General features: G+C 42.6%; 3 protein-coding genes across 6 annotated transcripts in view; all 3 read left to right on the top strand.

Moving 5' to 3' along the window:
• LOC118223987 overlaps nt 1–2465 on the top strand; it is a 28118-nt gene extending 25653 nt beyond the window's left edge. The window contains exons 7-9 of the mRNA XM_035411117.1: nt 1425–1542; nt 1831–1914; nt 2163–2465. Coding sequence (XP_035267008.1) covers nt 1425–1542; nt 1831–1914; nt 2163–2175 — 215 coding nt within the window. The 3' untranslated portion in view covers nt 2176–2465. The remainder of the gene's footprint in view (nt 1–1424; nt 1543–1830; nt 1915–2162) is intronic.
• A 3620-nt stretch (nt 2466–6085) lies between these two features.
• Nucleotides 6086–7639, top strand: LOC118223964 (C-X-C motif chemokine 10-like). The gene is made up of 4 exons (XM_035411090.1): nt 6086–6246; nt 6601–6727; nt 7120–7200; nt 7421–7639. Exons 1-4 carry the CDS (start codon nt 6189–6191, stop codon nt 7443–7445), a joined length of 291 nt encoding a protein of 96 aa, XP_035266981.1. The 5' UTR covers nt 6086–6188; the 3' UTR covers nt 7446–7639.
• Nucleotides 7640–11731: 4092 nt separating this feature from the next.
• LOC118224146 (putative monooxygenase p33MONOX) lies at nt 11732–23874 on the top strand. Of its 4 annotated transcripts, XM_035411364.1 has the most exons (10): nt 11732–11909; nt 12837–12985; nt 13111–13219; nt 14819–14925; nt 15547–15734; nt 16024–16126; nt 17440–17564; nt 21095–21246; nt 21872–22035; nt 22334–23874. In XM_035411364.1, exons 4-10 carry the CDS (start codon nt 14910–14912, stop codon nt 22531–22533), a joined length of 948 nt encoding a protein of 315 aa, XP_035267255.1. In that variant the 5' UTR covers nt 11732–11909; nt 12837–12985; nt 13111–13219; nt 14819–14909; the 3' UTR covers nt 22534–23874. The 4 variants fall into 4 exon arrangements, with proteins under 4 accessions (XP_035267255.1, XP_035267256.1, XP_035267254.1 ...); XM_035411365.1 differs by lacking the exon at nt 13111–13219; XM_035411363.1 differs by lacking the exons at nt 11732–11909; nt 12837–12985; nt 13111–13219 and adding an exon at nt 13848–14320.
• The last annotated feature ends 1691 nt before the right edge of the window (nt 23875–25565 follow it).

Below are 25565 nucleotides of genomic sequence, written 5' to 3'. Positions count from 1 at the left end.
GCACCACCATCCAAATCTACGTTTTCCGGTCTCAAAACTTTCCTTGAACTTTACCCTCGTATCTTGGTTCACAGAGAAACCATTTGCTTGTAACCTTTCCAATTTTTTACTTGCAGTCAATAATTAAGAATATGTAATTACGTGGTAGGAACATAACTGAAATAATTAAAATGCATTATTATGGAAATATTTCTGGATGTGTGAAAAATTGAATTCTGAAAAATTGAATTGCATCTAACCTGGCAGCGTTTGTTTGTTTGTTTGTTTGTTCAGCGTTTCTGGTAGAATTTAAACAATCTTCGCAGGAAACAAAAGTACACAGCCAGAGGAACTGTGTGCACCATCTCAATTTCGTTTTTTTTTTTTTTTTTTTTGTCTTTGTGGTTTATTTTAAACAGGAAGTGCAGGCCGAAGTGCAAAGTGCGCTTTACTCCGCAGTAGGTGCAAATAATGGCACCAGAGCATGAGTATTAAAAATAAACACCGCCATCCTACACTGGAAACAGTACTCCAACATTAGAGAAGGCCAGATAAATGATTGATTAAAACCTGGTTCACCAGTTGTAGTTCTGTATTAAAGATATTTTTTGATAGGAAGGCAAAAAGCAGTTGCTTGGGAGAATAGAATGTTCTAGAATGTTCTTTAGAGTGAGATTCGCTTCATCTCTCGTTTAAGGTTCCAAAGAGGGAAATGTCCCCCAGAGAGAGTGAGAGCGCAAGGTAAGGGCTTAACAAGGTGTGAATAAACACTTCCTAGTGATGCAAACAGCACCTAATAGGTGGGACATAAAAATCCCCCTTCTCTCTCCCTCTCGTTCTCTCTCTCTCTCTCTCTGTTTATTAGTCTGTTTATTCGGCACACTCACCCACAGCCTCACTCGCTCGCTCACCTGAGACATCCACCGCAGAAAGAAGAGCAGACCGGACCCCCCTCCACCATGATCACCAGAGTCCTCCTAGTCATCGCCCTCCTCGGCTGCCTGGCTCATGCACAGTGTAGGTGACGCTCGTTTAAATCCTTTCTATTTTATTCATCACTCATTCCAGCATTCTTAATGTTCCAATTCAGTAGTAGGTGACGCTCGGTTTAATAATTTCATCGTTCGTGTAATTTTGCGCTCGTTCCTTCCCACTCTCAACGAAGCGAGAGCATTCTTAACGTTGAAATTCCGTTCATTTGGGTGCTGCTTTTTTTTTTTTAACAGATATGCTATCGGGCTAACGTGCTTCACAGTAAAACTGATGAGTAGAGTGATTAACAACCAGGGTTTTTAAAATGTTTTTGTCATTACAAAATAATAGTGGTGTTATTTTTTTTTTAGTTTATTTGTCCGTTTAATACAATGGCAAGGTATTTTGGTAGATTTTCTAAAAAAAAAGTTTTTGTTGTTTGTTGTTGTTTTAAATGACCTCTCTCTTTGCAGATGGTTCCAATGGAAAGTGCGCGTGTCGCCGTACCCGCGAAAGATTCGGGAGCCCCAAGGCCATCCAGGACATCCAGATCTACCCCCCTTCCCACACCTGTGATAAAATGGAGATTATGTGAGTCATTTAATCAGGGTCGTTTTTACAGTAGCATCAGCTGGTGTCATACATGTGCCCACCCAGTTATTAAATAAGTAAATAATTACTTTCATTATAAACATACTATATATATAGTATCTTAATGATAAATATATAATAGTAAATATTATACTGCTTATTTAAATGACATAAAACTGTATATTTTACTGTAACTGTGGGCGATATATATCTCCTTGTTATGATTTATCGGTTCTCCACGTTTCCTGCTCACTGCGCATTTAAACCCATATTCCCGTGTTTTTGCAGCGTTTTCCAAAAAAACGGGATGCAGTACTGCTTGGATCCGAAAGTGAAGAAGGTCCAGGAGCTGATGAGGCACCTGCAGAGCAAGTAAGTGCGGCCCATACACGGAGGTTTCCCAAAATACCCCCCGTCTCTGGACAAGATCCTTTATAACCGGTCTTCTTTTTCCCCCAACACCCCATGCTGGCATTGCGCTGCATTTCTGTAATATAACATGTGACGTAATCCACGCCCATTTCAGTTAATAATTTTAACCAGTCAGGTGACGGCAGACCAGTTCACCGTCCCGTCCCTGTCCACCCCTGTCTTTAAGCATGAATTCTGTTTTTCCCGAGGAGGGGTCAGTAGACCTCTGGGCCCCCGTCTGACGTCAGCATCACTGACCAATAAGAGTCCAACACCTGGAACTTCTTCCTGAATAATTTCCGGCAAATTCCATATCCATGCCAAAACATTTGCAAAAAAAAAAAAAAAGCTACATTTCTGTCTTATCACAGTGTACTTTTAGTATGTGTGTATACATATGTTAAAGTCATTACTTGTTTCATTGTTGTTGTATTTTTTTGCTTCTATCTAGTGAGTGATCTGTACTATGCAATTGAATTTAAATAAAACAGCTTTACATAATTTTACATTGATGTGTTGTGTCCATTGTCCCTTTTTTCATTTCTGTGGAACTGCGAATCACAGAGGAATTTGTAAGTGATGTAAATGTTAATGTGTAATTCACCAAACACACCTTTGAAAGGAAGTCACATAAAATACATAACAATCATGAATAAGGGCCTGGTCTGGTGAGAAGCCTGGCACAAGCAACATCTGGTCTTCTATAGAGTTAGGTTTTTTTTTGTTTTTTTTTTGGGAATGTTTCCTTTTTATTTATTTTTTTAATTCGAAGCCAGCGTTCTAGAACTCTGTTGCTTTCAGTCACCATCAGTGATTGTGACATCAGCATTAGAGTGTTCAGCTGAGAACACTCTAATCTCATATTTGTGATCTCACACCGAAGGGTTAAGCCATATAGGAGTGGCCTCCTGCATTTGGTTCTTTGGTCACATAGATCTGTCACACAAAACATTATTTGTCATTGACCAATGGTTTTCGGGATGTCTCAAAAAGAAAAATGCTTTTTGGGGGAGATTTATTTGGCCAAGAATGAACACTATGGTTCTGGTTCTGATGGGGTTTGCAAACTCCATCACAAAAATGATAATACATTTCAAGAATTTTATTTCAATAAATTATAACAGATGTTAAAAACATTTGGCTGTAGAGTGAACATAAGAAGAGGTATCTCAGTATAATTGTAATAATATAATGATGATGATGTATTTAATGTATGATTAAGCATTGTGGCTCATTGATAATTGACCATAACTGTTTTTGCAAAAATTGATGGAAAGTACCTAGAAGCAGCCCAGACTGTGCCTGTAACTAATGTAATGATATATTTACTGTATTGTATCATGGCAACAGTCTTTATATTTACTGTAAAATTGCAGCCTATTTTGGGACCCCTCGAAAATAAAACTTCAAAAAAGGAGGAAAAAATAAGCAATTTTTTACACAAGTTTATACACTTGAATATGTAACATGGCCTAATGAGGCCAGAACATATATACAGTATTTTGATGGTTGTGTTTTTAAATTTATCACACCAGTGTGAAATCGATGCTCAATAAGACCTATTCATATGAGGCCTGTGTGAATCATTTTGATGGAAAAAGTCAGTTTTGAGAAGAGAGAACATGGTTTTGAATGCATGAATGCATTGTGCAAAAGATTTGTGTAGTTTTGGCAAAAGGTTAACTGTTGCTGTGCTTTGTGTGTAGAGTTTTGAGAAATTGAGCAATAGTTGCAGGAAACGCGTTTAAACAATTGAGAAAAACCGTAAGTGAAGTTGAGCAATGCCGAACAGTGCCCTCATGTGGCCATTTGTGGAACAGCTACATTTATGATCAAAGTTCTTTGCCAGGGTACATAGTCTCATTACATTACAGGCATTTCACAGACGCCTTTAGTTGTTGCTTTTTGTTGTTGTTGTTTTTGTATAGTATCCATTTATACAGGCGTGTGTACACTGAAGCAATTCTGGCTAAGTACCTTACTCAGGGTACACTCTCAAAAAGCATGTCTAATTAATAGCCAACACACTTTTTGTGTCACTACTTCTGTGTTACTTTCAACACATTTTGTGTCAAAGCTACTACTTTTGTGTTGTAAATATACAATTTATGTGTTGCAAAGGGAGAATTTTTACACAGACTGTGTTGAAAGTAACCCAAAATGTGTTGTCCTTAACTAGACATGGAGGTATGTTTAAAAAACGACACATTTGGTGCATTTTTTTAATACATGAGTTTTGAGGGGGCCGGCTAAGGTAACGTAAAAATATCAAATTAGGAATCATGACTAGGTGTGGGCGGAGCTCCGGTTAGAAGCACCAATTCCAACCAACGCAACTACCTGTGACATAATGCTGGCTGACATTTGGGAGAACCAATCTGATTAAAGGTAACTAATCTCAGAAACTGCAAGTTCCCCTTTTCGGACCATCTATACCAAGGGAGCGAGGGATTGTACAGAATTTGTGTTCCTTAATTTTCTTATTTCTTCTTTTCTGTGTGTGTGTGTGTGTGTGTGCTGCCAGGGTTCCACGATGCATCTATGCAGACGGCTACCTTTCTGTTCCGCACGTTCCTGTGAAAAGCATCCAGCATGTCCTACGAGTTGCATTCGGGTTTTGTTCACGGCAGACACAACGGCAAATAATCTACGTTTGTTTGCTTTGTTTCGACGACGCATTCCCTATGGGCAGGACAGTGCAGGGACAGGGAGACAGGAGGAATGGGGAGAGGGAGAGAGGGAGGGAGGGAGGGGCAGACATGCGACGAAGGTCACGAGTAAAGGTCATTCGAACCGCCTACATCACGGTCTGTAAATGGTAAATGGACTGCATTTATATAGCGCTTTTATCCAAAGCGCTTTACAATTGATGCCTCTCATTCGCCAGAGCAGTTAGGGGTTAGGCGTCTTGCTCAAGGACACTTCGACACGCCCAGGGCTGGGTTTGAACCGGCAACCCTCCGACTGCCAGACAATCGATCTTACCTCCTGAGCTATGTCGCCCCTGCAATTAGCTCGCGGTCAGCGCTCCAGGCGCCTCCACGAGCTTGAATTTGTAACGAATCGACGCGTGCGATGAATCGTCCCGCCGTGCGGGGGCTGTGTCGTGTGGTTCTGCGGCCACAAATCAAGCCCCCGGCGAGAATAATAAACGGGTCCAGTTTGTGAACCATTGCTGTTTGCGTCACAGTGTGGTGCCACCATCTGCCTGTGGTGTTTTTAAATGTGTCCCGAGACCATCGTCCAGCAGCATCGCCCACGCGTCTCAGGTTTGCCCCAGAAAAGGGGCATTTCCGAATCCTGAAACATCCTGTTTCGTTCCGCATCACCGTATGAAATTACTCTGCTTTCAGTTCCTCTCTGAGACATCCCCAGTCAGGGGTTCACAGACATACAGACAGACATCAGACAAAAGAGACATATAGATAGATAGATTTTTATCTATCTATCTATATATCTATTTAGTCCTATATGCAAATGACTTCAGGCAACATCTGAAATTTGAAATGTGAAAAAAAAAACAGTGAATACTGTACCTGTACCGTAATGGTTCAGTAAATAAGAAAGCCATTTCTTTTTCATTTTTCATTCTTTTTCATTTTTACCATGAATCAGTTACATTCTGGGAACGTATATACTGCAGTAATCTGACACCAATGGCACATCGTGGGGTATAGAACCGGGCCTGCTGAAACCTTACCTTTAAACAGGTAGAATCTCAATCTGTTTATTATGATATAAATTGTATTATATCATAATTAACATTTCTCGGTTATCAGTCAAGCCCAATGCTAAACAACTAAGCACATTTTCCTTCCTTAATTTCACATTTTCATGATTTTAATATTACGCAATACATTGTATTTAGTTGTTTCACTGGACTTGATATTTGTGTCACATTGCACAAGATACTGAAATCCCACAAAACGAATCCATTTGATGACTGGGGGCATTTGGGGGGTAAAAATAGCCGAGTGGAATCATTTCGAGTGTGGCAGTGGGATCTTTTTCTGTTTTTTTTTGAAGGTGTGAGTTCTGTTTTTCCCTTGCTTTCGGTTTCCACTGCAGTTGACATTTCCCCCGTTAGAGAGGGGCGTGCGTTCGGGGCTGAGAGAGCGTGTATATAAGCTGCCACTCTGCCACCACGGACCACCGCACCTCATCCCCTCTGCCTCGACTCTGACATAATCATCATCATCATCATCAGCAGCAGCGGCATCGGCCCGGCAACCACCATGACTACCAAAACCCTCCTGCTCCTCGCTCTGGTCGTCTGCACATCCACTGCACTGAGTGAGTACCCCTCTTTCTCTCCATCTCCGTACCCCTCTTTCTCTCCATCTCCGTACCCCTCTTTCTCTCCATCTCCGTACCCCTCTCTCTCTCTCTCTCTCTCTCTCTATCTATCTCTCTCTCTTTCTGTATCCGTTCTCTCTTCTCTGCCCGTGGTGGTTGTTTGGTTTAGTTTATTCCTTGTTGTTGCTTGTCTATTCCTTTATTTTGAAGTACAGCAATTTCTGTGTTTGAACAATGTCCCAGCAAAAGGGTTTTTAAAATCTCAGTCTCTTTCTCGCTCTCTCTCTCTACATACAATATCTTTAATATCTATCAACAATTAATGAGTCATCCTGTCCACCTCGTGCGCAGGTATCACTGGAGGGAATACGCGGTGTCTGTGCCACAGTTTTCGGGACGATATGGCACTGCCCCGAAAATCAATCAAGCGCATGGAAGTCCTCCCCCCGTCCAACTCCTGCGACCAGATGGAGATCATGTGAGTGATTTGTCCGGACATGAGAAACTATCATTAATCAAAAACTTGACAATAAGTCTTAGTGACAATATGTCCACCAGTGTTCCTCCATTACAACTTAACGAGGAAAATTTTAAAGCTTGTACAGTTTTTTTTTTTTTCCCCCCTCAGAGAAACCTTGGTGCTTTAAATGACATTCAAACTGAATAATTTTTTAATTTATTCATTTAAATGCTTTAGCATTTTTTATAAATGTTTTTTTATGTGTATATATGCATGTTTGAGCCTGGTTTTTTTCTGGGCAATAGGTGTCAAACTTAAGGAATAATTTCAACCTGAACTTTGACCTTTGATGCAGTACGTAAAGTGCCATTCATTACTAGAGCCAATAATCTCCATTGGTGTTCTTCCAGTCTGAACCTGACCAATGGGATGAGGATTTGCCTGAACCCCAGCTCAGAGAAGATTATAGAAATCCTGAAGAAACTCCGATCGTGAGTGGATATAATGTTGTTCTTTGGGGTGGGTGGGGGGTGGGTGCTTTGCGGGGGGGGGCTGACTTGGAGCTTTACATCTCACACAAGTAGATATTAGTTCAGGTAATTACTGAGGCTATTTGCCTTGAGGGGTTATTTTTCTTCAGATATTCGATTCCACAACCTGTGTGTTCCGTGTTCCGTTGATGCTGATTGGTGCATTTCTGTCTCCTCACAGGAAGAAAAGTATCTCTCGGGCCTAATGATGATACTCGACACGGGTTCCTTCCTAAGCTACTCTCCTCCTACAGTCTAAACTGCAGCTTCCTGTTATGCATGTATATATACATATGTACATTGTAAATTCATTGTTGGTTATTTTATTTTATTTTTATTTTTTAAATTATTGTCTTTGTACTAAATGCTTGCAAAATAAATTACCTTTTTGAAAATAAAATATTTCATCTGTTCATGTACACACACATGCAGCTGTCGCCTTGAATGTTTTGCACTTGTTATAGGAAATGATTGCATCACAATAACTCTCTTGTACTATCTGACTGAATTTGACAGAACAATTCAACAAAAACAAAATTATATTTTCTTTTACAGACAGTATATCACTGTGCAATACAAAAACAATCAAAATATTTATTCTTGTAAAGCCACAACCAAAATACAGTACTAAAGAAAGCGTAAATGTAGTTTCCTTCAAAGAATATGAACATAAAAGTGGGCAGCAGTGTAGGAACTGTTCTTGTAACCTGAAGGTCACAGGTTTGAATGCTGGGTAGGACACTGCCATCTTACCCTGTATTGCTTCGAAACATATATCCAGCCGTATAAAAGGGTGTATTCCTACCTCTCGCCCAATGCACTCTGGGATAGCCTCCAGGATCCCAGATGGCAAGCGACTCTGGGCAAGATCTGTGCCAAGTCTGGCCCAGCAGTGCTGGCTTCAGCTCAGAATCAGCCCAAATCAGGCCCGGAGCTGCTTGCTATCAGGGATGCAATGTAAATGATATGTGAAGAGTTGTTGTGTAAGTTGCTCTGGATAAGAGCATTTGCTAAATGCCTGTAGTGAAATAATAATAACAAAAATGAAAGTTATACATTTCTTGACAGCTACGTTCAGAGTCGCACATGCAAGGCATGTGTAACTTTACTTGTGATTACAACAGATTATCTGTGGATAACAAGAAGCTTTATGATCAAACTGGACTAGATGTAGAATTGTATGCTGTAAATATTCACACAGTGTGATTGGTCTATAGAGAAAAAATGCACCTGGGGACAAAACAAGCAAAGTATGTTTGTAGTACTACAGTAATACTTTCTAAATTTTATAACTGTAAAAATATATAAAATATATATTTTATATATACTTGTTTTTTTAATTTGTGCCCATAATTTCAGATCCAATATACTGTATAAAATATCGAGAACAACTGCAATAACACTGTGGGTTTAGCTGAAGGGGCGGCAGTGTAGCATAATGTCTGAAGAACTGGCAGTAATTGTAGGTTTAATTCTCAGTTGGGACACCACCGTTGTACCCAAGAGCAGGGTGCTTAGCCTTAATTACTTTACCTAACCTGAGCTATACTGAGCTCTCTTTCTAGGCCACAGACAGGCAGCCCACTCGAGTGTGTGTTTCCAAACATACTGTAATCTGGCACGCTAAATCACTGTAAAAAAAAAAAAAAAAAAAAAAATTAACAGATTTAATATTTATATTTTTAAACGGGCATTCTGAGTAAACGTGAAAGGTTCCTGGGGAAAGTCACACCTCGTATTCAGTGCTTTATTTCCATTGTGGGCGGAGAGATGTGTCATATTGGGGGGGGGTCTGAAGCCAGGGGCTGAGGCACGCCGTTTGCCGGAATTAAATTGCCTTCACGGTAAAAATGTTCCATGTTGAATCAGCTCTTACCGAATGCACGTGGTCCATACGGTTTCGAATTGTGTACTCCGTTACATTACATTACATTACATTACATTACAGGCATTTGGCAGACGCTCTTATCCAGAGCGACGTACAACAAAGTGTATAACCATAACCAGGAACAAGTATGACGAAACCCCTAGAGAGAAGTACCGGTCCAAGTGCAGGGAACAACCGCATAGTTCAACCTGGACCCTGAAGGTTAAACTGATTAACACTAAACAACGAGAACGGCAACAACGCAGTCTATGGAAAAAATACAAGCAGTAGTTAAGACAGTTAATGCACCTAAGTCACCTACGATCATATCATAGAGAGTTGAATTTACACTGGACATCTTACAGTGCTGGCGTGGTGCTAATCTCGTCAAACAGCAGTCGAAACCTTTCGATTCTTCTTTCTATATCACACGTACGTTATTTATTTTACAGGCGATCCGGAACAGCATACCGTGTGGTGTATCGTGCTATGTTAGATGCTAATACTTAGTAATGTTTCTCGCTGAGCCCTGACACCTGATCATTATTTTCAGAGTCTGTAGTTCTTTGCAGTTGTTCGTTTGATGCTCATTCAGGAAGTTCTTGTTTGTACAACTTTGTTTAATGTTCAACAGGGTAGCAGACAAGTTGTTGATCTTGTCCCACTTCTTGTGCTTGTTCTCTCTCTTTGGACTATACTTTCTCTCTTTTACGCATTTTTCTGCCTAATCTTTGCACTTTTGTTGACATTGTAAGTTGGTCTGGCTAAGAGCATCTGCTAAATAAAATAAATTAGAGAAGCAAATTAGATGAATGCCAGTATAAATAAAGAAATTGATTGCAACACTATAAAAACAAACCGGGATCACTGAAAAAATATTAATAATATGCAATAATGCTGCAATTAATCGATTGTTTCACATACTGTATGCTGCACTTAGGGGGAAATGTGAAGTCAAATTCAGAGTAGAAGAGATCAGTCTTGAAAGTTAAGTGCTAGTCATGAGATGGCAGAAGACCTGAGAATGTTATACCTTGAGTAGTCTAGACTAGATCCACAAGATCTAGTCCTGTCCTTCGCTCCATGGTCATGGACTGCTTCAGCCCTGTTCCTCCCCTGCCCATGCCTTGATGCTGTCTGGAGATCCAGATCCATCATCCGCCTCCTCTAAACTGCACTATGCTGAACTATACCATTTTGTCTTTTATTATTCCTGTTAGCTTTCACCTCAGCTGTAACCTGCTCAACCCATTTTATTTGTTGTCTGCTATTTTACACCAGGCTGGCCAGTGGACGATGGGCTCCCCCTCTATTGCCGGGTTCCTCTCGAGATTTATTCCAATTAGAGAGTTTTTTCTTGCTGCAGTTTGAGGGTGTTCTCCCCATTGGGAGATTTTCTTTACTTCATGTACTTGCTATTTGGGGTTTCAGGCCTGGTGTTTGCTCTGTCTCTTGCCAGGCTACTCTGTAAAGTGTCATTGTGACAGTTCTCTCTAAAAAAATTTAAAAATTAAAAAAAAAGGCTATACAAATACAATTGAATTTAATTGAATAGACTGATGGATTTAGACAGGGTGGCTGTGTAATACAATTTTTAGGGAACTGGGCTTGCAATCTAAAGGTAGTGAATTAAATTCCCAGGTAGGACACTGCTGTTGAGTTGCTTAACCTAAATAAATTCAGTATACAGTATATCCAGCTGTATAAAATGTTTGGGGAAATTTTAATTTTAATGTAGATAAGTTTTCTCAGTGGTTCCACACTGCCTTACTGTGGTTGAATTTGGTACTGTAGTTTTTATTTATTTATTTATTTATTTATTATTTATTTATTTATTTATTTATTTATTTATTTATTTATTTATTTCAGTTTATTTTATTTTCACTTTTTGGTGCAAAACAAGAATTTCCTAACTTGGTTTGAAACGTATTTGAATGTTTATTCAGTGATTTTGAGCTTGTTTTAACAAGATGTCGAGAGTGTTTAGTTCAACACCATCCTATCACAGAGTTTTCCATTATTATTATTAAGCCTTGATAGCTATAACCTGTACTCATCTGTGCTTGAATCACAACTTTGTTGAAAGCTGACCAAAATATATGCATCTTTGTAGACATATGCTAGACTAAAAATAACGTCATACAAATAATTCGTAAATTACTGATGATCTCGAACGCATCGTCCCGAAAAGGCAAACACGTGGTGTATTTATTTATTTAGGTCATTTGCATGATTGTGTTAGGGAAAGGGCAATGTTGACACGAGTAGCCTATCTTCACTTAATACTGGCCGCTGTGCTTGAAATAAATGTCAATCGATATCCAGTGTCGTTGAACCTGTCCCTTTTCGTCATGCTTGTTTATTCTTAGACAAACATTAACCGGCTTGAATATTTGTGACGTAAATTGCGTTAACTAGCAAAAATTTGGCGAGCTGTTACTGCGCGTGCACCATTGCGTACTGAAGTCGCAGTCCTGAGACGGTTCAGTCGGAAATGAAAGAGCGATGTGCTTTTGATTGAATTTCAAGGTGTGCTTGAAATAGAAAAGGCACTGAGTGGTGGACAGGTGACTGTCATTGGCTCGGTAGCGCTGTCACATACAGTACAGAAATGTCTCGCGAGACACGTGACTGCTGCACGTACACAGTCTGCATCTGACTGGTCAGTCGGAAAGTCAGGAGTGGTGTGTGGTAGTATTACAGTACATGTGAACCGCTGCAGTTGAAACATAATTCTCGCAGTAGCCTTCGGTTAGAATTTTCCTCGGACTTTTAAGCAAAGAAAAGTAGAATTATACTTTGGGTGAGTAAAATAAAAGGGGGGTTTTTTTTTCCTTTTTTTTTTTTAAGTATCAATATAGTTTGAATGACTACGTGCCGGGTGAAGCGGTTCTGTGACATAGTTTGTGAGATTAGATTACATAAACGGTATTTGTCATTAATCTCAGAGTAACTATATATAGTTGTTCGACAGTACTTAAATAACATGCCCACGGAGAAATAATTTAAACGAGGTCTGTCTCTGCAGCAATCCTGTCGATTTAAGTGGGTACAATTATTTTGCATAGTTATTTTAGTTGTTTTCCTTCCACATTCTACCGAGTTACATTATGACAGATCTGGTGAAAAAAAAAACTAGCGGTTTTTAAAGGATAGACTTGCAAGCAGTCGTTATTAAACAACTTAATGAGTTGCGTTGCACTGATTACAGTTGAATTCATTGAAGATTTTTGTCTGGCAGCCAAACTATTGGCGAGCGAACTGTGGCACGACTGATTCGCGCGACGAATTTCCTGAATTGACTGTGCAGATCTCCATAAAACGGTTCATTTGAGAAAACTTTCAATATTGTTGCAAAATAAAATGCTAAATGAACGCTTCATGTGGACAAATTCACGAGATACGGGGTCGATGTCTTATATTCAATTTATCATTTTAGGACAGTACTTAGTGAGGACCAGTTATGAAACGGAAACTAAAGAATTAAAGGTGTAACGTGCCTTTAATACTGAGGTAACCTTTTTCTTCACGATTTGACGCACAGCAAGGGGCTGTGTATGCTAAAACATCGTAAATGCAGACAGACCAGCTGTGCGTTTATGCACACATCCGCACGCGCACGTTATGTAAGAGGCGCAGTGGCATGGGTGGGACGGCGCGCGGCTGCCAGTGGCTTGGACTTGCATGACTTCGACTTGGTGGCTGAAGTGTGTTCGTTTTGTCCCTACAGATCTCTCTGGTATCTACAGCTATCCAGTTGTCTGTCTTCCGTGCTTCGGGACGCGCAACAATGCTTGGTCTTGAAGACTACTCCGATACTGTACACCGACTTTATCCAATGACACTGCAGGGATAACTTTGGCTTCTACGCCCACAGCGGTAAGTGCCAGCGACAAAACATTTGGCAGAGCACTTCATGTTAACATTTGCTGACCTCCAATGGCCGACAATCGCCTGGAATCTTCTGTCTGTGAAATCCAGTTTTGTATTTTCTCCTCTGTCAGTATTTTGTTCCCGGGCTCTCCTCCTCTGTCTCGAGAAAGTTCAGATTTTCTATAATCACCTCTCAGCACTTGTGCCGTGATCTGTGTTCCCCAACGCATTTTCTAAAAGGTAATTCAACCGCCTGAATAGCAGGAATGTTTTGAAGCTGCACGGTTTTGTGAGTGCATGCAAATAATATTAAGAACAGTATGTTTGTGCTCTCCATGGATAATTGTATTTTAAACCTTAAACAGTGCCAAATATATAGAATACATATGACAGTATATAAAAGAATTGCGGAATGAAGTAACGAGAAAATAAAACTTTTTGCACAATTTTTCCCAAGGACTTCAGGCTAGTGTTTAATATTTTATTGAAAGAAATACTGTTTTCAGATCAAGAATAATATCAAATCATATTGTAATGGTCAAAAAAATAAAGCATGCTTTTTCGTAAATTGAATACAGGTGCATACCTGCCACTTAAAAGCATTCATATGCTTAGAATCCTGCACATACACACCTCGGGTGGGTACAGAACAGCTGAGCACCGGAAGACGCGATAAACGTGACGCATCTCGCTTATTTATTTTCTTTTTATGAGAGAGAGACAGAAAATAATAAACAGAGCTTCACCACTCGCTCCCTCGGGTTTAAAAAAAAATTATAAACAACAAAGTGAAAATAAACCAAAACCAAAGTACAGATTTTCAGCTGGACTTCTCTCTCTGTGAGCAAGAAGGCCTTGTGTACAGCATGTGTAAAGGTTCGGCACCTTCTTTCCCTGGGAAAGGTGAGGGCAGGTGTTTGACAGGGATTGGGAACCAAATTCTGTACCGGTTTTGAAGAATTGGAGATTGTAGTATAAGGCACCATTTCCAGAGTGGTCAGGAGATCTCCACTGGAGGCTTATCCGTGGAGCCATAACCACCAGTAGACACCTGGCACATATAGACCGTGCTCGGGGGGAGGGCTGCCCTTTTTGTGGGGAGAGAGGATCTGCGCACCACCTGTTTGTGCAGTGCAATCGGCTGTCAGCATTGTTTGCTTTATTGAGCGATCTGTGCGGGAGGCTTGTGGTGGTTTTGGACATGGGGGTCTTCATTCGGGGTCCAGGGTACAGTACAAAACACAAGTGTAAACTCATCTTGGTTAATTTTCAATTTGGGCAAGCAAAGTTTGCAATTGGCATCACAAGGAGAAACCGGATACAAGAGGGGGTTTACCAGAGGTAAAGGATCCATTGCTGTTTTTAGGGGGGATGGATTTAAAACAGCTTCGTATAGAACAAATGTATTTTCGTTTGCGTAGTAACGTAACTTCCATAAAATCTGGTGTGTAAATGAGGCTGTTTGTGTGGTGGATGATGAAGGGGGCCACAGAGTATTCTTCTGCATTATGTAAGACATGGGAGGAATTGGAATGCTTTTGTTTTTTATTGTGCTTTTACTTATTTTATTTGTTGGTTTTATCGTTGTCTTACTGGAGGTCTGTTTTCTGACGGTTTTATTGTTCTGTATTGGTTTTATTTTGTTTCTGTTATATTTGTTTCTTTTTAAATATTTCACGGCTTTTGCAGCCCCCCAGCCCGAAATGGCCATGCGCATTAAACAGAAATTCTAAATCAGTGTTCTAGAACGTCATTGCTTACAGCTACCAGTGGTGATCGTTACATCAGCATTAGAAGGTTCAGTCAATAAGATTCTAATCACATATTTGTGACCTCCAGCCTTGAAGGGTTGGCTCCGCGGGTCCGGCGGCTCCTGGCTCTCCTCTGCCGGATTTCGTCGTTGTCTCGGCCTGAGTGGTCCCGCAGCGCGATGGCGTCCAGCCCGGGTAAGGACGTGACTGTGCCCCCAGTAAGCCTTCATTCCCTGTGCTTTTGAGGAAAGCCTTTGCCAGGTCCTGATTTACTGCCTTCTGTAATCTCTGACTGACTGTGCGCTTTGAGCTGCGTCAGGCATTCCAAAGGTTCTCAGGTTTGTGTCCTGTATCTGTTGTACTTTGAGAGCAAGCTTCTCTCTCTGATTAGCTTTAGTTAAAATAATCAGCTTTATCGTATTAAATATAATGTGAATACATGAAATGGACAATGAACCCCTGGTATTCCATTTTATTCTATTCTGCTTTATGCTGTGCATAAAATTTTTTGTTTGTCTTTAAAGTTCAATTGAGAAACAGTCCACCAGTTCACTTGACAAAAAGTTGTGTGTGTGCGTGTGTGTGTGCGTGTGTGTGTGTGTGTGTGTGTGTGGGTGTGTGTGCGTGCGTGTGTGCGTGTGTGTGTGTGTGTGTGTGGGTGTGTGTGTGCGTGTGTGTGTGTGGGTGTGTGTGCGTGTGTTGGATGTGATGCAGGTTTAAACAGCGTTGTACTTTGTGTGCTCGACCCTTGTCCGGAAGACCTGCATACCTGTTTGTTTATCTTAGTTTCTGTCTGTCTGCTGATCCAACCTTTAGCACTGGAGCTGGGTAGCGCAGAGCAGCTAATGGGCGAGATGCCCCAGCCAATCGGAATGATGCGACGAGCCTCCAGCTATGACGCGTCGCTGGACACGCCCATGGTCTCCATCCCAATCAACACGAGCTTCAACATCCTGTGGAAAACGCCTGTGATTCCGGAAAAAAAGTTCCGGTGCTTATCAGAGGTAGCCCCCCCCCCCCACACGCACAAAAAAATGACGTGGCTTTTATTCTTTTCTGTGCATATTGGTTTTTTTTAAATCACTTGTAACTCCCCCTGCATTCAAAATAACTGAATACTTCTTTTCTGGACATTCTGTGGGATTCTCTTTCTCAAAGTGCATCCCTTTTGCCCTTCAACAAAGCAGCCCCTAACCCTGTTGTTTTTAATCTGAAATTTGGCTCAATTTGCCGATCACCTTATTCCCCTTGCAAACTGGAGGTCGTTCGCATTTTTGTGTTTGTTGCCATTAGGATGACGACGACGGGATCACCTTCAAAGTTACCCCCCCAGAACCTGCCCACCCCGTGGTCAAGACCAAGGCATCGTCCTCCATCTTAAATTCCCTTATGAGCAGTGAGTATGGTGTGCATCCTACTGCTACATGCTAACACAGAGTAAAGAGAACAGTGTCAGGCATTGTGTGGCTACATGTTGTATGTTTAGCTTCCGTGTTGACCTCACAGTTTCAAATGTGTGTCAAAAACCACATTTGTGTTTGTGGGATTCAGTCCGGGAGTGTATCATGGGCAGTGAAATGCCCCTGTAGTGTAGTTTCATGACTGTAATGTAACTCTGTGTGTCTTTGAAAGCAAGCCAAAAATATGGTTATGAAGACATTTGTCTGACCATAAAAGGGAAAAAAAATTAACACGTGACCAAAGGCTGGTGGCCCTGTTCTGCACGGAGAAATTGCAACCAATTCAAACGGGAGTTTAAGTCTCGGATTTGAGCGTCTAGACCGGTGGTTCTCAAACTCGGTCCTGGAAACCTTTATTTATATGCTGCTTTTTGTTCCAACCACAACTGCAATCCCAGAATTAAAAAAAAAAAAAGCTGTTCATTTTTTTCTTAATTGCTCACCTTTATTTAGCGGCGAATGGTGAGCTGAAAATTAGTGGGGCGCAAAACTTTCCTTTAAACTAATCATTGATCTCAACCTGTTTTCATTCATTTTCCTTTATTATCAAGCGTGCCAACGTTCGGACTATTCAAATGGCAAATAGCCTAACACACAGCGTCTTCATACCGTCTTAGGGGGATTGAATCATATATTCAATTTATCCGTTAAAAATCTGTTTTAATCACCAAGTAGTCTACACTTAACAAACAAGATACACCAGTCTGTTATCTACTGTGTTAGCTTTCAGAATAACCAGCAAAAACAAAACCTGCACTTCAAGATTGTTTACAATCTACGCATTGCAGATATTTGCCATGAATACGAGTGTGGAGAAAGAAGTGCATGTGTCCGCAAAAAATAATGTTGATTAAAAATGTGCACAATTTCATACTGAAAATGAAAATAAATGTAGGCTATAAGACCTAGGCTGCTTAGTGATTAAAACTGATTTTTCTAAATCACATTTATCATTTAATCTCCCTAACACAATGCGAAGAAGCTGTGTGTCACTTTCCAATTGATTAGTCAGATCATTTGTATGCCTGTTAATCACTGAAAATTAATTAAATCAGTTTGAGATCAATGATTAGTTTAAAGGAAAGTTTCGCCCCCCACCAATTTTCAGCTCATCAGTCGCCGCTGCCTTTAATGTTCTGAAGGATTATTTACCCTCTGAAGCAACAATAGGTCCGAAATAGCCTTCGCCTGCAGTCGCAGGTGTGACCGCGCCCCAAAAACTTGATCCTTGAATGTGTTTGTTCCTCAGAGCAAACCCAGGATAGCATACAGAGGTTCGAACAGAAGGCTGGTCTGAAGGACGCTGGGTACACCCCGCACAAGGGACTGACCGCGGAGGAACCCCACTACCACTACATGGCAGAAGCGCTACACGTGAGTGCAGGGCTGGTGTGGATGTACGCCTGTCTGTGGGAGGGCCGGGAGAGAATCACAGGTGTATCAGTGCGCTAGGCGGCGGAACAACGTGGCGTGGGGGCGTGGCTGTTTATGCTCCAGTCACGGGGAGGGCCACATACATTACCCGATAAACATGTTTATGTGGAGTGTTCAAGCTGGTGGATGGTATTAGCTTAATGAAGTTGGATGAGCTGGTGCTGAATCCTCCAGTACCGCGCGTGTGAAACTACCGTCAGGTTATTCGCGAAGGTGAGTGCTGCTCCTGGCGGGGAAATAAATTATTTTTTTTATTTCATACATACTGTTCTTTTTTTTTTTAGTTCCATACAGCGTTCTGAGATACATCTGGAATTTAAATGCAAATCGTTTAGATTCCTCTAAATTGGCGGTGAGGTAGTCCCAAATGCATATCCCATTTTGTCTGTTTCTTTCACGCTGCTGACTGAAAGGAGCCGGGCAGTACACTGTTCTATTCTGGAACGTGTGTGCATGGTGTCCAGGCAACAGGCAGTCTAGGCGAGCCCCTTATTTATCCGAATCAGCCAATCAGGTCGCGCCGGAGCGTTGCACTGGCTCGTATCCAGCGCCTCGGCTGCAAGCAGGAAAACAACAAAATGGGCATCAAGGGTCTATCAAAGGAGGACGAAAGAGAAAAACACGTTCTTATGAAAAGGTATTTCTCACGTTACTTGATGTGGTTGCTGTATTGCTGGTTTGCCGTGTGGATCGGGCGTCTTGTTCGATGCATATGTCATTGTTTTCGCGTGTTTCGTTTTTGTCTGTGGCCTTCGTTAGCTTTAAAGCCTGGGACTCGAGTGAATGGCTAGCTATGACTGAGCTGGCTGACGTGTCCTCGGTTGTTTACGTGCATAGTAAAAAAGGGTGTTTTGGGCCAATTTCTCCGTTTTAGTTTTATTTCTTAGCTAATGTCGTTTTAAAGTAGCCCTGGTTGACAAGCAAGTGTGTCATTTTACGAATATTTACCGTTAGCACACTGGCTTTAGGTTAATAGCTAGAACATGGTGGCCTACCGCTTATCTTTTCAGCTAATGTGAGCTAGCTAACGTTTTTAGCCTTGTAGGTAGCTGGTATTGCGGCTTAGTAAGCCTTGGTCGTATTCTTTATCATACTATATCAACGCTCAAAAAATTCCCCAAAGAATCGTGATGTTATATCATTAATGTCTGGTTAGTGCATTAATGTTCCGTTGTAGCTAGCTAGTTAGCTTAAAAAACCTACCGTTATGCTAACATGGTCTAATTTAACAGAAAAGCTATAGTTAGACTACATATCACCGCCCTAATTCCTGAATCCCCATACTGTATATAAGTAAAATCGTATAATGAATTTGTTCACGGATGCTAGTTCACTATAGACTAATCAGTCTACATAACGTTAGTTATTCCCGTTTGTGAGTATGGCTACCATTCGTAAACGTTATTACGTTACATAACGTTAATTCAACAAAGAATTGTGGAAAATTGGCACAGGGTTGTCCAAGTTACCAAAACGGTGACTGCAAAACGCAAAGGCCATATTTTAAAACTTGCTTTCATAAACAAATTGATGTTTAATGTATAAACTCCATATACCTTTCAATGTTCTAAAGTTTTAATGGAATGATTGAACATTGAAAGTATTTGTTGTGTTCTAAAATTATTCACAAAAATAATTCACTTAGTCTAGTTTTTTTTCACCGTTGTAAATTCAAAAGTAGCAAGACATGCAGTCACATTGGCGCACCCCGAAAGGTTTGAATTCTGTGAATATTATGTAATAATCGGCTAGAGGGGGAAAACTTGCGATTTATGACAAGCGGGCCGTGATCCAGACCCGCAAGGCTGGATTGAGTTAAAGATCAGCATGACGAAAAGTTTTCAGTTCCCCCTGGTCGTTGTGTTTGCTAATTGAGCAACACCTGGGGATCCAGGATTTTTAAAGGGGGTGACTGTTGTGAAGATTGTTTATCTGTCTATTATTAAGCGAAGGATTCTGCGTGCTTTCGCGTTTAAACTTGCCTGTACTATGAACGTACAGTCTTAACCCGTTGCACACACAAACCAGTACGCATCCACTTAGCCCGTTTAGGGAGCGGGTCTGTCCGCTAAATGAAAGGTACAATGTAAACGCTGATGGTTGTTTTTTTTTTTGTCGTCGCCCAACGGGGGGATGTACATCCAGGCTGACGTGGGTGGGCAGCGGTTGGACAAGGACTTCAGCTATTTGTCCAGCCGAATGTGTTTACCTCTGAACATCCAGCCACAGGACAGCCCTCTGTACACACCCCCGTGCTTATGACGCGCGCGACCTCTCCCCTAACTTCTCGTGGCTTTCAGGACACCGGGTATCGGGTTGCAGTTCATAACTGGTCGCCACAGAATCGCGGTCAGGACCCTTCCAGCCGACCGGTCTTTTTTTTAGTTCTTATTTATTAATCGTACTCCTGGCATCTTTTTAAATCTCTTAGCCGTTTTCCGTGAATGTTTGGACTTGGACATTACGTTATTTTTACATTTTACACCGGACGTGTCAGTGAAGATATAGTCTCCAAACACCAGCTGATACTGTCCCGACAGCTCTGCAGAAGATGCATCTTGTGAGTTAATGTTACTTTTTCAGCAGTTTGTGTATTTGAGAGATTGACGCATGCCTTCTGTTAGTTTGTGGTTGTGCAGACTTGGCAAAGATGTCCTTTTTAAAAACCTGAAATGTTGAATACTGTGCCAGCAGGTAGGGCATACAAAAGACATGATATGGGTTGGGGAAAATTAGTCCTATGTTGTTATTATTTAGTCCTATATAAAATGGGTCCGTGTGTATGTACAAGTTGAACAGGCGGTCAGTGCTACGTTTGTGGGTGTAGTGTAGTGGATGCAGCTCGTCTACAGTAGTTCGTTAACGACGCACAGTGAGGTGTGGTAAAGGCGATGCCCTCCTGGCAGGTTACCGTGACGACAGTCCTTGGCGACGCAACCCTCGGGTTTAAGATGACGTCGTTGAGGCGATTTTGCCTGCAGCTGACTGGTGACGCGGCTGCCTTTGGGGTCTCTGAGCCAGTGAGAGGCTGGGGGGTCACATCCCCCCCCCCCCCCGGGACCTCAGGCACACCTCCTTAACCTGTTACACGTGCCCCCCTTTCACAGTGGAGTCCCCCCAGGCCTGTGTCTGAGGATGGGGGTAACGGAACCCTGAGGAAGGGAACCAGGGGTTCTGCACCAAGAATGGGGGGTTCTGCTCCGAGTGTGGGGGAGTTCTGCTCCGAGCAGGGGGGTTCTGCTCCGAGTGTGGGGGGGTTCTGCACCAAGAATGGGGGGTTCTGCTCTGAGTGTGGGGGAGTTCTGCTCCGAGCAGGGGGGGAGTTCTGCTCCGAGTGTGGGGGAGTTCTGCTCCGAGCAGGGGGAGGGGGGTTCTGCTCCGAGTGTGGGGGGGTTCTGCTCCGAGTTTGGGGTGGGGGGTTCTGCATGGTTCTGTGGCTAACCGGCTGCTGCCGCCGTTTGTTTTGGCAGAAGCTGAAGATGCCGAGCGGGGACTTCCGGGAGGATAAGCAGAGAGCGTCCGCGCAGTCCACGCCCAGCGCCACACCCAGCGCCACGCCCAGTGCCACACCCAGCGCCACGCCCACCGTCACCCCCCACGCCTCCCCCAGGGCTAATCGCAGGTATGGGCTCTGCGCACCTGCAGCGTGCTGGACTGCCGTTCTCACCTGTGTGTCACAACATTCTTTTTTAAAGTTTGTTTTACATGCTTGTGAGCCAAGCACAGTTGATTTAACAATATGACTGTACTTTGCTCTCACTGGAACTTTGCAATCTCTGTTTGCAAGGATCAAAGGTCCTTTGGTTTAGGCCTTGTGAGTGCCCTTGCCCTCTGGAAAGGGCTGGCACAAGTGTCTGCTTCCTCCACCTGTAAAAAGTCCCTGTAGCCTGTATGTGATTAGAATGTTCTTCTCTGAACATTCTAATGCTGATGTCACAGTCACTGCTGGTGACTGAGAGCAACAGAGTTCTAGAACACTGACTCGGAATTCTGAAAAAGCGTGCGTCGCTTCTCCAAGTTTGCTTTGAGAATGCACAGGTCTAGTTTTGGGGGAAATAAATAGTTTCTCCAGCACTCTCTTGGCGTATTTATCCAAGCGTCGGGTGTGTGCTCGTAGAAGTGTTGGCAGGCGGGAGGTATCGGAGTGCAATGGCGCCCGAGGCCATTTTTGGGGTGCCAGGCGCGCCCCTTCGCTTCGGCGGCGGCTGACGCAGTGTTTCCATGGCGCCCGTGTCCGCCTCCCTCAGGAGCTGGTTCGGCCAGAGTTCCGTCGCCTGTCTTCCCATCTCCGAGTTCGACACCGGTGACGCAGGCTCGGGAATGGGCGGGACCGAGGGCGGAGGCGGAGGCGGGGACAGCTGGCGCCTGTTCGGCACGCGATCCACGGTGTCCAAATCCTCCACTGACCCAGGTAGGCGCCGTCGCCGCACTCGTGTGACGCCCGCTCCACCTCAGTTCGTGCGTTTTGCGTGTTAGACCAGCGTGCAAATGCGCCTGTCACGTGACCAGTTTGCACAGCTGAGCAGGCGACCTTCGCTTCGCCTGGTGTCGCGCTGGCTGGTGCCAGGCAAATGAGGCTTGTGCTTTGTCTGTTTTTGACCTTGTGTGTTAACTTCTCTCTCTCTCTCTCTCCCTCTCCCTCTCACTCTCTCTCTCTCTCTCTCTCTCTCTCTCTCTCTCTCTCTCTCTCTCTCTCTCTCTCCCCACAGACAGCCTGAGTCTTCAGTCTTGCCCGGGGAACCAGAAGGCCAACCCCCTGGAGATGATGAAGACTCGGGTGAGCCAAGAGCCCATCGTGCTCAAGACGCCGAAGATCGAGCTCCCGGAGCTGGAGGTCAAGAGGAACATGCCCCGCCCCCACAAACTCAAACCGCGCGACATGAACGTTCTCACCCCGTCCGGCTTCTGACCCCACCCCCGCACCCCTCTGTTCTGACAAAGACTTTTTCTTCTTACGACTTCCCTGCTTCCTCGAACTGGCACCCAGAAGAACAGCGTTTTCTTGAGGCTTCTTGGGTCCCTACAGACTTTGAAACGACGGTGCCAATAGCGAATCCAAGCATAGCAAGGAAGGTCTGAATTACAGAAGGTTTCATGGTGTGAATGTTTGTGGGGTTTTTTTTTTCTCAGTAGTCCTCCCCTCTTCTCCCCACTAGATGGCAGTGTTGTTCTACACACTAGGAGGCGCTGCTTTTTTTTTTTTTTTTTTTTTTTTTTTTTTAAATATGCACCTCTAGTTTTTAGTGTTCTCTTTTTTGTTGAATGGACAGATTCTGAATTTTTTTTGTCTTTTCCTTTTAGTGAAATTGGAGCATGCACAGGATGTGTGCCACAGGAGAGGCTTGCTTGTTCATTTAAAAAACATGGATTGTTTAAAAGAGGAAAAAAAAAAAAACCAGCTAGCACAAACATGGCACACTCGCTCAGTGTGAGCTAGTATCTGTTCTGGCATTATGGTGCAGCCATAGTGTAGCGCTTCTTGTGTTAATAAGCTTGACGTGGGCCTGCCTCTGCTGACGTCAGCAGAGTCGTACTGGGGGGCCGCGTCGATGTAAATACTTGGGTCCACGCATTGCACAATAACTAATGAGACGTTTGTTATATGTACCATTGTTTCTCCCACACAAGAGCAGTTCATTTCCTGATTCACACAGTCAGTTAGCAGTGAAGCAGCCGCCACTAACCTGAACCCAAGGGTTCGGTTTCCACATTTCTCATTTCCGTGTATTCTTCAGTTAATAAGCTTTCTGATTAAGACTTACCTGCTGCCTGACGTGTGGTCTCATTTAAACACTAGACGGTCGGTCATACTGCAATATCATTGTATAGCATCAGGATTATATTGTAAATTGCATTAAGGCGTTAAAATTGTATATTTGATATATTTTTTATTTAACGTGCTGGTATCTTGAAAGGAATGCATTTTTTGTCGCAAATGTCAAGCGTGCTGTCATTTAAATAAATGCTTTAATGAGTTTTCAAATTTAACCAGCTGGGAAGCACAGAATAATCAGTATTTATTTGAACTTATCACACGTTACGACTATAAAACTAAGATTTATTAGAATGGGTTTTCCAAAAGAGTGCCACACAGCTTTTGCATTCTTTTACTTTAGGGGTGGGTTCTTTTTTAAGTTGGGAAAGAAATGAACATCACCCCCTTACAATTATTGAATTAGCTGTTTGAAGACTTGTGAGACAAATGTCGTAATTGTATTGTGTGTGATAAAATACTCAGTATTTTCCCATATTTATAACATGGTGTTCTCCGTTTGTTTCTCCACAGCAGAAGTGTACACATTGCATACATATTGCACATATACACAGAGGTGTCAAAATGTTGCCACCTCAACTGTTAGCCGCGGGTTTACTCTGAACGCTTATTGACTCTGTCGCTGACGCTGTTTTGCGATTCTCCTTTCCTATCCCGGATCCTGCGGCTCAATGCCACGCTCACATGGACGTTTATGTATACCTGGAAAGAAGATGCGTAGGGAGAGGGAAAGTAAGGAGTAAAATATGTTTCAGCTGTTTTTTTTTTCTCCGATTGGTGGCAATCGCGTACAGAATAGGTAAAGATAATGGAATGCCCTCGCGGGAAAGCTTGCATTCCTTTTTTTCCATCGTCCTCGTGGTCGGTTGCGGGCGGTAACATCAATCGTCCACTCAAGTGCCGGTTTGATTACATTTTTAGTGTGCGCGTGCTTTTCTGTGGCGTAGCCCAAAAATATGCAGGTCTTTTTATTTTTAAACGCAGTAGAACTAGGGATTTTATATCCACGAGGCCATTGGATTTATGCTACAAGTAATAACCACTAGATGGTGAAAACGGCTCATTGCTCGCGATTAAACTTTAGAAACTGAACTGAAATAAATTTGATTATCTACCACTTGACCTCCCCCGAATTGAAAGTGCGGCAGATAGGAGCATGGGGACGCTGATGTGCTTTGCGCGCCATATTATTGTAAATTAATATTGTAATGGCCGTTGATACGACGCAATGCGATCAGAGGGGATACGACTCAGTCGACTGCGGTTACCAGGAAGAAGTCGTCCCGCCGTTAGGTCCTGTGTCCCACTGATAATATTTGATATTCTTGCGGCGCTCCGTGTTTATGCAGCAATAAATCTTCCTGAAATGGACGACATTGTTTGAATGGTACGGGAAAACGAGATCAGCTGCGCGCCACTGTTTCACTTCTAGTGAAACGAGTTTGAGATCAGAACCGACATGTTCTGACACGATACTCTAGCGAAGATGTCAGTTTTTAATATTAAAAAAACTCTTCAGTGTAATACAGAAGTAATCGTTCTCTGGCGTCATCGGGCGCGTAAGGTTCCAACTGTCTTGAGCCGGTGAGCTTGTGTATTTTAATAGGAGTTTCACAATCAAGAAGCGTATTGCTCATGTGAAATAGCCTACTGCGGTCTCGGAAGTGTAACTGCGAATTAGAGAATTAGCCGAGCTGCAGTCATCGTAGGCTTAAATGCGATACGCTTTGCACGGTTCAGTAAGCGTTTGAACCATTCCCGTAAAGCCAAGCAACTAGAGTCGTAGCATGTGCCCGAATGACTATCTCTTCGTTGCTTCCTCACACACAGACCGCACACATTTTTTTGTAACGAGCGCTTTCTGAAAAGATTTAGACAGATAAAAGGATGATGTCACTTTCTGCATCAGAGATCGCCCCCTAGACCGTACCCCGGACAACACGCTGACCAATGAGTTCTCTTGCGTAAAGAGTTAGAGTAATGTGTTAAAAGTAGATTCCAAACAGTTATTGTTAGCATGATAGGAGTTTGCCAAAACATTTAAAAATATAAAATATAAAAGTTGGATGGCCCCCTTTCCTTCCCACCTATTCCAGAGTAAAAGTACTGTACACAAAAAAAGTATAATGTAGTAAACACAAATGTAATAATAATAATAATATTAATAA

This window comes from Anguilla anguilla, chromosome 3 (assembly GCF_013347855.1).
Source record: "Anguilla anguilla isolate fAngAng1 chromosome 3, fAngAng1.pri, whole genome shotgun sequence".
Taxonomy (NCBI): domain Eukaryota; kingdom Metazoa; phylum Chordata; class Actinopteri; order Anguilliformes; family Anguillidae; genus Anguilla; species Anguilla anguilla.
Note: the sequence above shows the minus strand (reverse complement) of the source record. Positions and strands in the feature narration are given on the sequence as shown.